At 35.6% G+C, this 14,865-nt stretch overlaps 1 protein-coding gene across 2 annotated transcripts; it reads left to right on the top strand.

The window, feature by feature from the left end:
- Positions 1-309: 309 nt before the first annotated feature.
- On the top strand, positions 310-13,891 carry LOC129572898 (putative epidermal cell surface receptor). 2 transcript variants are annotated; one of them, XM_055453012.1, is made up of 13 exons: positions 310-441; positions 5,615-6,443; positions 7,472-8,208; positions 8,397-8,451; positions 8,638-9,177; positions 9,374-9,547; positions 9,642-9,905; positions 10,001-10,675; positions 11,291-11,429; positions 11,545-12,279; positions 12,345-12,511; positions 12,602-12,835; positions 12,902-13,891. In XM_055453012.1, exons 2-13 carry the CDS (start codon positions 6,335-6,337, stop codon positions 12,907-12,909), a joined length of 3,837 nt encoding a protein of 1,278 aa, XP_055308987.1. In that variant the 5' UTR covers positions 310-441; positions 5,615-6,334; the 3' UTR covers positions 12,910-13,891. The 2 variants fall into 2 exon arrangements, with proteins under 2 accessions (XP_055308987.1, XP_055308986.1); XM_055453011.1 differs by having other exon boundaries at positions 12,602-13,891.
- The last annotated feature ends 974 nt before the right edge of the window (positions 13,892-14,865 follow it).

Below are 14,865 nucleotides of genomic sequence, written 5' to 3'. Positions count from 1 at the left end.
TGCTGCTGCGGCTGCTGCTGCTGCTACGTTTCCACTGTTGCTGCTTAACACAAACACATATGTATACGCATACATTGCCATGTCACAGCCTCGGAGAAGAGAATGCGAAAGAGAGAAAGACAGAGACACGCCAATTACTAGTAGTTTTGTGTTGCCGTATTTTTTTACGCTTCGTCAAGAGAGTCTAAAGTGAATGTTGTTGTCTGTGTGCTATTTCTTCATACATGAAAAAAAAAGAAATCTCTTGTTTTTTTATATTCCATTCCAATTTTGTTCGACTGTTCGCTTCAAAACTAAACCAACAACTTTAGTCTCGTTCAGTATTTACGCGTAGTTACACTCAGTTTTGTTGTTTCTTTTTTCTCTTCGGTATGCTGTGGTGTTCAGCACCTACTTTGCCTCTTACTCTCCATCAACACTTGGAAATTCCATATTGAAATGGTGTGTGCTACATATATACTCAAGAATTGAAACAATTCGTCGTGTCTTATTAATTAAATTCAAAATTTAAAGCTACCGATTCAGTTATTCTTTTGAAAAGAAAACAGAAAAAAAATACAGGAATAGATTCAAAAAATTGAGAATTAAAATTGAAAAAAATCCATTCGATAAAGTTTCAAAAAAGACAAAAGAATAATACGTCTTTAGGCAAGCAACCTGAATGAACGGGTTAGATTATTCAAGAGAATATTTTGTGACTTGAAGCAGACATACTCACATATCGCCATAATAATTCATAGTGTTTCGTGTTTGAATAAAAACGTTTTTTTTTTGTGCGCGGATGATGAGGCAAAATGTGTGTATGCATTGCCGCCTCTCTCTCTATATATGTACCGTTCATATATAGATAAATATACCGATCACGATTTTAGCATCAAATTCTCTGACACATTCGTTCATACGCCAAACATTTCTCTGAATGACCAAAAATGAAAAAAATGGAACATCTCATTTTCAGGTCCATATTACGTTGCGGTGTTTCTTAGTTTTCGCGCGGAAGAAGAAACAACAAAATCCAATAAAAAATGGAATTTATTCACGTTTCCAGTATTTAGTGCGTGTTTTAAATTGCATTTATCTGTCGATGCTTAGTTTCCGTGCAGTAACAAATCAATTTGTAACTTCAATCAATTTCGCCAAAGTGAAATGCTCGAAATGGAAAAAAAAACAAGATTTGCTGAAGCAATTGATAAATGTGTTCATGATTGTACAATTTCGTAAATGTTGCACTAATTTGTACACACATTAACTGCAGCCATTGCCACTAGTTGCTGCGGCTGCTGCTGCACTCTCACCAGTGTAAATTGCAATGGCACACGCACACAGCAGCACAGAATGTGTGGCATCGTTCAGTGGTCAAGTGAAATTTCTTTCTCAGTTTTGTGTCAAATTCATTCAGGTTTTCTTCCACTGTATTCATTTCTCATTCTTTCATTTTGCCGTTCCATTTTGCCTCATCGTTCGCACAACGGTATTATGAACGGCGTGCATATTTACTTTCGAAATTGAAAGACTCTCTCACCCATACAAATTTATTAATCACGGATGAAACGTTAGGAGAATGTTTATGAGATTTGATGTTACTCTAGTTTTCTTTTTTATCAACAATTAAATCAACGGTTGGGAAGTGGGCAATTAAGCAACACTTTTCATCCATTTTCTTTATTCATCGATCATCAAAGAACTACACTGTGTCTACACATAAAAGCATTACAGTGCTATTTTTCATTTTTTTTTCTAAAGTGGAATGCGCTTATAGACAACACGAAACATTCATTACAATTCGATTGAAAAAACAGAAACTTTTGAATAAATTCAATGAATAATGGCATCAAGATGAAAAATGATCAACTAGATTAACAAATAGCGTACTCAGTTGAATAATTGATTACAGATAATGTGCTGGCTAAGCCGCCTAAAATTCACGCATTCCATTTTCAAGTTCATCAATTATCAAATGTGTGCGATATTTTAAATTTCACGATTCGTGTACAACGCAAATTGCGGGATTCAATGGGGGCAAATAGAAATTGTTTGTTGGCCAGACGACATCCGCATCACTTACTTCAAAAGGTTGAATGGATTATGAAAGAAAACATGTAGGAAAAACCCCCACAAATCCATAGAAGTATGACGCCATATTCCGACATCCACGTCAATTGGCTGCCTTGCACTCAATTTATTCACGAATGACTCATATCGGCCATTCCACACGAAATCAGGGAAGAGTTGCAATGTGAGGTCGCCGAATTGGCTGAAAATTGGCTTGGAGTCTTGTTTCCGATAGAAAAATAGAAAACCAAAATCTCAGGCCTAAAAGTAGCCCGCCTTTCTGAGTTAACCCAGTGTGAATTTTTGGAAAAATTGAAAAAATCGAAAAAAGGGTTTGCGCCAACTGAAAACTAACTAAGAAGTAGTTGACACATTACCAAACCATTGGTACCGTTGGAAAGGGAATTGATGGGGCTACAAAAGCCGCCTAGTAACTTATCCTCTATGGCCCCATTGGAACCTCCAAAAATGGGTTCAAAGTATAAAATGTTAAATATCTCAAAATAGTGGGTTTTTTTTGACAGATGGAAAAATAAAATTTCGTGTATACCCCCCCATTCAGTTCGTGTATCTGGCCTCGGCAGGTGAATCATATAACATTTTTCAGCGTTTTTGTGGGAAAAATGGTCGAAAATGGCCTCTCACGACATTTTGATATGAGAAAACTGGTATTTTTTCGTCAAAATACTTGAAAAAACGACCTTTTCCACATCGGTTTACCTATAAATTTGGTCCGAAACTGACTTTTCTTCATAGAACAAACGAATGGTCGAAATCTGCTTAGAAAATCACATTTGTGGCATAGAAAACCCACCTATAATGGGCTGTCATGATTCTATTTCCACGTAATTTTTGACGGAAAATCGATTGAGACTTATCTCAATCCTGTCTGATGGGTCTAAAAGGTCGAAAAATGACCCTGCTTCAGGGGATGTTTTCAATTCGCAATAAAAACACTTTTTTTGCCTCAAAAATTCCCTATTCTGCATTCAATCGTGATTGGCTTTTATTTTCCAGCGAAACAAATGAAAATATACCAGTTTGCTTACCATTTTTGGCCCAATTCAGCGTTTTATATAGAAATTTTTCTAAAAAACGGTCATTTTGTAGGGGAGGTATCTTAAATTTGCGTAATTCGATAATTTTACGTTAGAAAACTCCTATTTATTTTCGAAAATAATGGAGGCCTGTGAACAATCAAACACCCATTTTGTTGTATTTTGGTCTCAAATCGACTTTGGCATCGAAAAAATCACTCAAAATGGAGATTTTACATATAAAATGCTGAATTGAGCCCAAATGGTAAGCAAATTGGTATATTTTCATTTGTTTCGCTGGAAAATAAAAGCCAATCACGATTGAATGCAGAATAGGGAATTTTTGAGGCAAAAAAAGTGTTTTTTTTGCGAATTGAAAACATCCCCTGAAGCAGGGTCATTTTTCGACCTTTTAGACCCATCAGACAGGATTGAGATAAGTCTCAATCGATTTTCCGTCAAAAATTACGTGGAAATAGAATCATGACAGCCCATTACAGGTGGGTTTTCTATGCCACAAATGTGATTTTCTAAGCAGATTTCGACCATTCGTTTGTTCTATGAAGAAAAGTCAGTTTCGGACCAAATTTATAGGTAAACCGATGTGGAAAAGGTCGTTTTTTCAGGTATTTTGACGAAAAAATAGCAGTTTTTTCATATCAAATGTCGTGAGAGGCCATTTTTGACCATTTTTCCCACAAAAACGCTGAAAAATGTCATATGATTCACCTGCCGAAGCCAGATACACGAACTGAATGGGGGGGTATACACGAAATTTTATTTTTCCATCTGTCAAAAAAAACCCACTATTTTGAGATATTTAACATTTTATACTTTGAACCCATTTTTGGAGGTTCCAATGGGGCCATAGAGGATAAGTTACTAAGCGGCTTTTGTAGCCCCATCAATTCCCTTTCCAACGGTACCAATGGTTTGGTAATATGTCAACTACTTCTTAGTTAGTTTTTAGTTGGCGCAAACCCTTTTTTCGATTTTTTCAATTTTTCCAAAAATTCACACTGGGTTAACTCAGAAAGGCGGGCCACTTTTAGGCCTGAGATTTTGGTTTTCTTTTTTTCTATCGGAAACAAGACTCCAAGCCAATTTTCAGCCAATTCGGCGACCTCACATTGCAACTCTTCCCTGATTTCGTGTGGAATGGCCGATATGCACTGTAAGCTGTAGGTACATCCGTCGCGACCGATTCAATCGCCAAAAAATATCCATTCAAGACACTTGTTCCATGAAATAATACGAATTTATCCATGAAAATGTGAAAAAAAAACCATCTTACATAATGGATACCTGGAGAAATAAATGAAATAAAATTTTGTATGTACCATACCCGCAGCAAATCATACCTGCCGAAATGAATGTCATTGTATGAATATTTCTTTTCTTCACGGTATTTGAACAATATTTTCACTCCATTTCTAATTTTTTGCGCACATTCATTGTTGCTGTCATACATGTATTTGTTTAAGTGCTGTATTGCCACTAGATCATTTTCTCTTCAATACAATGTGAGAGTCGATAATGCCAAATGGGTTATACATATATGCCATTATCTTGACATGTATTCAAAGAAGATCAGTTACAAAATTCCATTTCTTTGACATTTTTATTATTTATTATTCGCGTTTTTGTTCCAATCGTCGTATTTTCTTGTGCTTCATGCTTCCATTTACAAGTAGTTGCTTGTAGTAAGTTTAACGAGTAATACATCGAAAGAGAGAGAGAGAGAGAGAGAGATGATGTGTACGGTGTCAATGGCTTTATCTTTGTCTTCGGCGGCTCCGGCGAGCGCACACATACACAGATTTACATCTCTTCCATAATCGAGTATGGAACACATCACTGTTTGTGTACCGTGTTACGTCTACCGGCACACCTACATCCAGAGATGTAACGGACAAAACAGCGCCCGAAAAATTCATTTTCGACACTATGGATCATCATTTTTTTCCAAAATTTTTACATTTTCCTCTCAACATTAATAACCAGCCCATTTTACGTGTCTGTCAAATTTTACTCTTCGTTTTGGTTTTCGATTAACAACCGTAGGAAATGAAGGTGTGAATTTTTCGTAGATTTTCTTTTAAATCCCCATAATTTACAAGCTGAACTCAAGACGGAAACGAAAAAAATGGCACGGAAACAACATCGTCATATGTTAATTATTGTGATCCCGGTTCATGTGTTATATATTTCAGCAATTATGAAAATTCGCGAATGGCATGTAATTTTATCGGTATGAAATTCAGCAGAGCGTTGCATTTGCTGTCTGGCCAGCACTTTTGAACAGTAGTTGTTGGTTGCGTTGTGGTTTCGCCATAAATTTGTCTTGGCCAATCTGGAAGTGAATATGAATTTTGTACCACAAATGCATTACAATAACGCATCGCATACGTTTCAGCCACTAAATTCATGTGCTCAGCTTATAACACAGCCTGTTTTAATTCGGTTTTAAACTCAATATAGGCCTTTTTTCCATATTTGATGCTAACTGTTTCTTTTCATTTCAGGATATAACTTCGAATTGAACTAAGTCATTCATTTTATGGTTCCAGTTAAATGTGTGTTCTGATAAATGATAAAAAAAGGAGAATTGAGTAAATGCGACACTGTATAACTACGTTCGATTGTCAAGACTTGATTATTTTATGAAAATGAGCTTAAAAACAAGTTGTGCTGTCTAAATTTGATTTTTTTTATTTGATGTTAAAAACAAATGGTGAATGAAACTGTGTACATTGTCCAAGCAGTTTGGTGGACAATAGATATGGCTTTGTGAGTCCATTGAAACAAATTGATGTGGTATGAAGTGAAAAATGTGAAAGAAAATCTTCTTAGTACTGACCGTGAATAAATCAATTTGAAGTGAAGAAAATAAAAACTCGGCAAATATTGAGTTGCTTTGATTTGTTTCATCGAAAGAAAAAATGTCGTGATTCGGACTACTAACGGAATACGAAAACTATAGTAACAAAAACAGTTATCAAGCGAAAATTCGTTGTAGTTCTATCATGTACATGAGTTGAAGCCAACAGAAAAAACCGATAGAATATTATGAAAATAAAAAAACGTAAAAAAGTATAGTAGTGTGACTTTTTTTTAAAGCGTATATTCAGTGAAATAACAAAAGCCTTAAAAGTTTGTGCATAAAAAAAAAACAAGAATAGATCAAAATAATTTAAAGCAGTGAGATTGATGTGTGAGCGTGTGTATGAAGAACCAATATCAAAATGTTCAGAAAAGGCTTGAAGTTTTTCGTTTGTTCCGGATTACTTTTATTGGGATTCGTTGTCGGAAATAATGAACCAAAGCTGGATAGTATAGATAGAAACAACGAAGGTTAGTAAACCAGTTTTTGGTATTTGCTTATTTTAACAAATTTTTAGTTTCACATTATCTCCAAACGATTGCCGGTTCAACCATTTTTTTTTCACTTGCTTCCACTTACATAATTTCCATCAATTTCTACGTTGATTCGAGAACATTGCAAAAAGCATTAACATTATTTTGTGCTTCAGAAAAAAAACTAACTTTATATCACAAGTTGCCCATGGAGACAAACTTTTTTTGGTTGCATTGCTTCTTATTGTGAATGAATATGTTTAATATTATTCAATCTGGCACTATAGTGTTATAGTGTGCTGTGATTAAAAATTATTGATAGTTATCAACTAAAGTTTGTGCTAAACTAATACATTGTTATTAAAAATTGACTTTTCTAAAGCAAGTTTTTTTTCGAGATTGGTAATTAATGTGGTTATGCTACGAATACCATGAACGGCTTCTTTTTTTTACGATTTTTTTCTGGTTTGATGGAGTTACCAACATGATCGCATACCAAATTACATTATATCTCGAGCATCGCACTTCGAGGCGATCAAGTCTTTTCAAATAAACTTCATGCAAAATGCCCAGCGCTGCACTTTGCACCATTATAACAGTATCGGCGTACTTCATATCGCCCTTCACTACTATATATTTTTCAATTTCTCTTTTTAGCAATATTTCAATCAAGTCCAAGCATGTAAATGCGTTGTCTTAACATCATATTTTAATACCTAGTCCATCATTTCCTTTGGACTTTGTTTTTATTAAAAAATTGTTTTTTTTATCACAGATCATTGTTGATGAGTTCATTCAGTCGCGTTCATGAGTACGTCTAACGATGTAAACGAATTGAAATGAACTTCACTGAATGAGCTCATGGCAACTTCGTGTTTTACTTTGTTTTGTTAGTGTTATCATAACACTTTTATGCATAGGTTGCGCTCGTACCTTAACACCTTATTGAATTTTCTCGCTTGTTTTTTTCTTATGTTTATTGAGAATTGAACTTTCATTAAAGTCATTATTTATTTCAATATTAGATACTAATAAATTCGATGGGATAAAGACGACCACCGAAAGTTTGGAGATATCATCAACGTCGATGAAAAATGATAAAGAAGAGCACAGTACCATTGCTGCAATGGCAAAGTTAACATCTCTTTCAAGCGCTACAACATTGGCCCCTCCTCAGTCCAGCGAAAAATATACGACTATTTCAAGCGGTCTTTCTCAAAGCGTCAACAATATTAATGAAGAAGAAAGAAGTACGATTGGTGTAATTACAGAAACTGAAGCGTCAATTGATGCGACAACAAAAAATGTGCAAGAACAAAACAATAATGGAGAAAACAGCGATGAAACGACCGTGGAAATTGAACGAGGAGAACATTCGAGTGATACTGCTGTCACAACAGTGTCAGTCGATGCAGTTACCGAGACACAAAAGCAAATTAAATCGGATGCACTTAGTGGCTCGGTTAACTCAAGTATTGTCAAGCCAAACGATCGAAGTCGAGTGGTATCCAAGGATGATATTGAATCAATTCGAGGACGTGCTTTGAACCTAAGCAGCACGGAGAGTAAGCAGCCGAAATCCGCTGGTGTCATTTACGTAACAGTGTCTCCTGTCCAGAATAAACCAATGCATTCCAAGTCATTCAGCGATGACTTAAGTGACGTTAGCATGGACAATGATGGCATGGATTTGAACAGCAGCGAACATATGGTAGCTACAACACAAACTTCACTGAATCATGACACAAAATGTAAATCTAAAGTAAGTAGCTGAAGATGGTCAACTATTATGGTCTGTGTAAAATTGATTTAAAAACAATTGATATTGCCCTTGTTGATTTGCTCACTTTTCGATCACATTTTCTTTGCATTCTCTTTTGAATTTTAACGAATTTTTAGACTTCAACAAGAAATCTTTTCTTAGAAAGTATTCTTTTTTGTTCTTTACAGGATGACTGTAACAATGCTGATGACAAATCATCTCCATCACTATTCCATGACTCAGGTTTGTATTTGTTCATTTTAAGTTTTAGCATTCATGCCCTGCTCGAAATGCGCTGTACAATGTGAAAAAAAGCTGTGTTCGAAAAGTGAATCAGCGAAACATTGGCGCTTTGCATGGAAATCATGTAATGGTCTTGATGAATTTTAATGGTTTTTGATTGTATTGACTGATTTTTCTTTGAAACAGGTTCAATTAAAGCAGTACCAACTGCCTTTGAAGTGGTACCAGCACCGACGAAAGCAACAGGAGACGTGACAGAAACAGAAACACCACCAGAGAGTGGTGATTATTGTGTTTTCAAAGGGAAAAAGTATGCCATTAATGAAAAAATCGAGGATGGTTGTGAACGCATTTGCAAATGCATTGCATCGTCAGTTACAGTCGAATGTGAACCACGTTGCCCAAAAATGAATCATACAACTGCAACCCATGAGCAATGTGTCATCGTTCCAGATCCAAAGGATTTGTGCTGTCACATTGAATTATGTGATGTCACATTAGATGATCACGACCAAGGCAGTGCAATCGCTATTGTGCCAGCACCACCGTCATTTGATGCGATGAAAATGAAGAAAGGAAATCGAACAATAAACTTATCGAGTAGCGACTACAAAGAACGTGCATCGACCTCTGCTAGCTCAATTCCTTCTGTTGCTGCAGATACAGCTGAACATGATCCAAATGAGAAATACGATTGTGAATATAATGGCAGCAAGTACAAAATTGGTATGTAAACGAATTTTGTCTCCATCCTTCTTTGGATTTCAGTAATCTAGAACGACACTCATTGCACTGCGAAACACTATCTCGTTCTCTCCAATTGCAACGCGCACTCAATTAAGTCAAGACTGTCAGTGTGGGAGAAACGAAATTTGATAGTGTCAAAAATCGATTTTGAAGCCAATGTTCATTTCCGCTTTAGGTCAGCAATTTAACGAGGATTGCGAATCATTGTGTATTTGCATGGCTGAGGGTGTTCATTGCGAAAAAATTCAATGCCCTTCAACATTCGGATTGGAAATTATGGATCCACATTGTTTGGAATGGGCACCAGAGCCAGCCACATTCCGGGCCATCGTTCCAAAATGCTGTCCAGGTAATTTGAACTATTTGCGTTTTTTTTTTAAATAATTTTTTACGCTTAATATGTTTTCATTATTCAAAATTTTGCTTTTATTCTGTGAAAATAGAGAGAATGCGTTGCATCGATAATGGAACATGCGAATATAGGGGGCAATATTTTGACAATTGGAGTGATATTCCATCGAATTTGACTGGATGTGAACAGCACTGTTTCTGTGAACGAGGAAAAGTCGAGTGCCGGCCGTCTTGTTCAGTGCCTGCTAAGCCCCCGAAGCATTTGAAATGCAATGCAAAACAAGTACCCAAAATCGTTCCAATTCCAGACGATGAATGTTGTAAACATTGGGCATGTGTGGATGCATCGAAAAAAGGTTAGTTTTTTTTATTTAAATACAATCAATTCTTGCTTTGACAATTTCGCTTTTTTTCTCACAAACATTTTTATTGCGCATTACAAAAAATATAGATTCAACATCCATACCACATATTTCACCGACAATCGATAACCCATTTATGCACATAAAACCAAATGAAAATAATGATCACAAAGAGGAGAATGGCATTCATCCATTGTATCCAACGAACATTGGTCAACCAAACAAAGGCGTTCAAATGCCAGCTAAACCAACAAAAGGTGGCTCACAGGCGCCGTCAAAACACGAGCCACCATCGAAATACGATAACTTTGATAATTACGATGATGTTGATGATGAAGAAGAAGATGATAAAAAACCTATTTCACCTGGACCTGGTTTCTTCAATCCATCATTGACCAAACATCAATACTCCGATTACGATTTCAACGGCGACAACTATCATCGCTTGCCACCGCCACACAACAAACCACAGAAACCCGATCAATTCAATCCATATATCATACAGCACGGTAATGGAAAACATGAATTGATCAACATTCTCGGCGGTAACGCACAGAATCTACCACCTAATTTGCATATCGAACACATTTTACAACAATTCCAAGGCGAAAATGGCGGGTCTGGCGTGGATGTTGGTGGCCAACAACAGTCACCGTTTGGTGTACATCAAACACAAAATGGAATAACCTATCCATTTGGAATCGGACAGCGTCCCTCGTTACACATTCCAAACGAATCAAATCAGAATATCCCCGTTCAACCAGGTAATTTAAAAATCCTTTGAAATTCACTTGATTCGAGGATGAACATTTATTGCGAGTTTTTGCTATGTGTGTGGTTCATTCCATTTCGATAAATTACAGTCATTCTCATGCTTACAGTGCTTAAAATTGAAAGCTTCTTGCGCTCATAGGTGTAACGAATAAATAATAAGTAATAAAAGATTTTATTACTTATTCATTTTATGTGATTATTCATTTATTCGTTATTCGTTCTTACTCGCGAATAAGAACGAATAATTATTCATTTATTCATGCAAGAAACGAATAAGAAATGTAATAAAAATTGAATAATATATGAAACGAATAAGAAGTGAATAAGAAACGAATAAGAAGTGAATAAGAAACGAATAAGAAAACGAATGAAAATTGAAAAAGAAGTTGTAAGAAGTAATAACTATTACAACTTATTCACGAATAAATGAATAATTATTCGTTCTTATTCGCGAATAAGAACGAATAACGAATAAATGAATAAATATAACAAAAGTAATAAGTGAATAAAAAAACGAATAATTATTACAAAAATTAACACCTATGCTTGCGCTTGTGTTTTGATTGATGTATGATTATTTTTTGGAATTTCGATTTTGGTTTCAGCTGGATTTGGACTTTCATCGGATCTTCAAGTCATTGCACTGGAGCCAATTAACAGCCGTACAGTCCGTGTTGTATTCAATGTTCCACAGATTTTTGTTGGATTACACGGACGCGTTGAAATTCGCTACACCAAAGGAAGGTGAGAAAACTAAAATAAAACATTGATAAACTATGAGTCAAACATCAGATTCGGGTTTTCCACAACTTTAAGAAATACCAAGCATTAAAAACCCTAAATAATATCCCATTTTCAGAAATAATGACACCTCCACGTGGCAACCACAAATTTTTGCACCGCCAGATGATTTGATTGCAACATCTCAACTCGAATTCGAGCTTGGAAATCTTGAGCCAAACTCGGAATATCGTGTAAAAATCACATTATTGTTGAACGACATCCATTCACAGCCTGCGAGCAAAGTTTATCGTGTGCAAACGCCATCTGAAGCTGTCATTACACCACCAACTCTCATCGATAGCTATGAACCACAGCAACCGGTTATCGGCAGTGGAAATATGGCTGATATTTTGAAGAACATTCAAGATCCAGAGCTTCGTCCAAATGAAGTTAATTCCACGTGGATTCGTTTATCTTGGCGCAAGCTCAACGAAGAGGAACTGGTTTATGTGGATGGAATTCAGATTCGTTACAAAGAAGTTGGTGGAATTATTTATGATGCTACACCATTGATTCATCGGACCATCGCTTCGTTCACAATTGAAAATTTGAAAGCAGAAACTGCATATGAATTTGGATTGTACTTTATTCCATTCCCTGGCCATGGTGCCGAATTACGTGCAGGTGAAATGCTTCAATTAAGAACTGCTCCAATTGTAGATGTATATGGATTCGATGTAAATGTTAATGTCACCAAGATCAAAATGGGCAGCGTCGAAGTGCTTTGGAGCGGAGTTCCGTATCCGGAAGACAAGTTTGTCAATATTTATCGCACAATAGTTCAAAGTGACAGTGGAAAAGAAGATTCAAGGTATAAATATCATCAAGACGCTACAAATGGTCGATTTCTCAATTTGGTTTTCTTTTTTTTTTCAGTGTGTTCAAGGTCGCCAAACATGATTCAACAACTGGAACTTTGATAGCTGATCTAAAACCAGGTGTTCGTTATCAACTTTGGCTTGAAATGTATCTCACCAACGGTAAAATCAAGAAAAGTAATGTTGTTGATTTCACGACAAAACCAGGCGTTCTAGGAAAAACTGGTACGTTTTATACAAATTGGAACAAATTTTACTTTAATTTTTAAATTATTTGCACATCCAAATATAACACTGTGCTCTTTACTCCTATAGGAAAACTTTCTTCGGATGGTGAATTGAATCAAGCGGGCATGACCGGCAACTACTACGGTCCATTGGTGATTGTATCTGTGATTGCAGCGATATCATTGATGTCTACGCTTGTGTTGCTATTGATAGTAACACGAAGACGTGGTCAATCGGCCTCAATCACACCACCACGAAAGAATGATGTGTCTTATGACAATCCCAGCTACAAAGTCGAATTACAACAGCAAGAAACAATGAGTAAGTTCGACATCATGGAAGAAAACAATTCACAAAATGGTACCAATTAAATGATTCAATTTGCAGACCTATAGACGAGATCGGGGAGGAGCCTATGTGTTGAACGAGTAACAATGGAAATGAAAACATAGTCAATGCCAAATCAACAAATCCATCCAAATCGATAGAGTTGCCAAATGGATAAATCAAATACACGGAACAAACCAATACACACACATACACACAATTGTTTAATCAAGCGAGTTCAACGCACTGATCGTGCAAATAAATATGTAGAAAATTCACCATTGCCATGATTTAATAGGCGATATGATGGAGAGTTTAGTTTAAATCAGGGTTGTAGCGTCTATACAAGCGTTCGGAGCTCAGTCCCATCTAGGCTTCAGACTGCAACACATATTTACGATCAAATTTCCGTAATTTTTCAACCGTAAATGGGCTTATGCCCAGATACTAATGCATAAATTGATCTATGAGGCTGATTCCTAATTGACATTTTTGACCACGCTACGGCCCTGATTTTATTGAATTTATAAATTTTGTAAATAACCATACAATACGCAGATGAGCATCTCCATTATTTGCCAATTTATACAATGTTCATGAATTTCCGATTAAATTCAATCAATTGATTTAGTCTAACATCAAAACACTACTAATATTATTTAAGGAGAGTGACATCGGATTTTTCGAAAATATACATAGTCAATTGATTATTCAACGACATTCAAATAAAACACGACGTTTGCGATAATGCATTGAGCGATATTATTAGCACTGTTGATTTCGAAATAACGACCTGTATATAGATATCTAAACTTATTTAGAGAGAAAAAAAAAACATTTATTTTTGATTCGACTTAATCAATATAGATTAATCTAAAGTAAAATTCGAAACATCGAATAATATTTTGATATACAGAAAAGAAATACTATCTAAAGTTACAATAAGTCCATTCAATTAAAATTTGTTGATAAGTCCACCTATTTCATAGATTTTTCGACACATGATATTTATTTATAATAAAATTAGCTAAAACTATACTCTTTCAACAATATCAGACTTTTTCTTCCGAAATAAACGAACGAAAGTTTATAAAAAGTTACGTGTCACAACAAATACGTGTCACATGTCCCAGAAGAAAATACACAAGAAACGCAAATACAGACAATTTAGCGAATTAAGGAATTTGAGGAATAATTTAATTACTTTTGACGTTATTCCAAATCAAATGTACAATGGACGTCAGAGACAACTATTTCATCATGAAATTCGTACACATTCAGGGACGGTGAGTCAGGGTAAAAGTGCGCTGTTGAATATTCAAAAACAGACAGTTTCCATACAAAATGTAGGTGGAAAGATCAACCTGTTAATGTATCATTACACTAACAACAACATCATTTGCAAAATGAAATTCGTCCAAAACCTGCTGACACGGAGTGAACGCGCTCACTTTACAAACGCACTTGTTCATCATCACAGCCAATGTCAAATCAAATTCTGTTTCAGTGTAGTTTTCTATTCGAACGCAAACGTTTTCTCAGTATGGTCCGCAAAAATTAAAAAAAACAATTCTGTCACGAACCAGTTTCTATTTTGAATCTAACATTTTGTGTTTTTTTAAAATATGGAAACTCCAATATATCATATAAAACCTTAATTTTCTCTCATACAACTCAATTGAAAATGGAAGAAAATCAATTTTTTTTAAATACGGGTTTAATCTACCGAAAGAAAGCAATTTTTTGTCTTGTGTGCCAGCGGAATATTTGCACAATTTCATTTGGCAGAATCGAAACAATTTTATTTATTTAAAATTCAAATAATAATCATTATTTTACCACACAACACAATGACGACTATGTTTGACACTGCATTGAATACACTCATCAATGTAGTTCCCGTCAAAATGTGTGGCGTTGCTGGTTTGACGTTCATTGATCGAGACTATCGCGGTGGTAAACAGGTCATTCCACTTTTGACCCTCAGTGCATGAACTTTTCCTAAAGCTGGAAGTACTGATTCT

Source organism: Sitodiplosis mosellana, unplaced genomic scaffold (assembly GCF_009176505.1).
Source record: "Sitodiplosis mosellana isolate CC-2019 unplaced genomic scaffold, AAFC_SMos_1.0 Smas_scaffold_5712, whole genome shotgun sequence".
NCBI lineage: Eukaryota > Metazoa > Arthropoda > Insecta > Diptera > Cecidomyiidae > Sitodiplosis > Sitodiplosis mosellana.
This window is presented reverse-complemented; position numbering and strand designations above follow the sequence as displayed.

What these genes read in the sequence shown, in the direction of transcription:
- LOC129572898 (XM_055453011.1), top strand. Translation starts at nt 6,335, where the DNA reads ATGTTCAGAAAAGGCTTGAAGTTTTTCGTTTGTTCCGGATTACTTTTA. An exon ending in GAATATCCCCGTTCAACCAG is followed by an intron (nt 10,676 to 11,290) that starts GTAATTTAAAAA and finishes TTTTGGTTTCAG; the next exon opens with CTGGATTTGGACTTTCATCG. An exon ending in AGTGGAAAAGAAGATTCAAG is followed by an intron (nt 12,280 to 12,344) that starts GTATAAATATCA and finishes TTTTTTTTTCAG; the next exon opens with TGTGTTCAAGGTCGCCAAAC.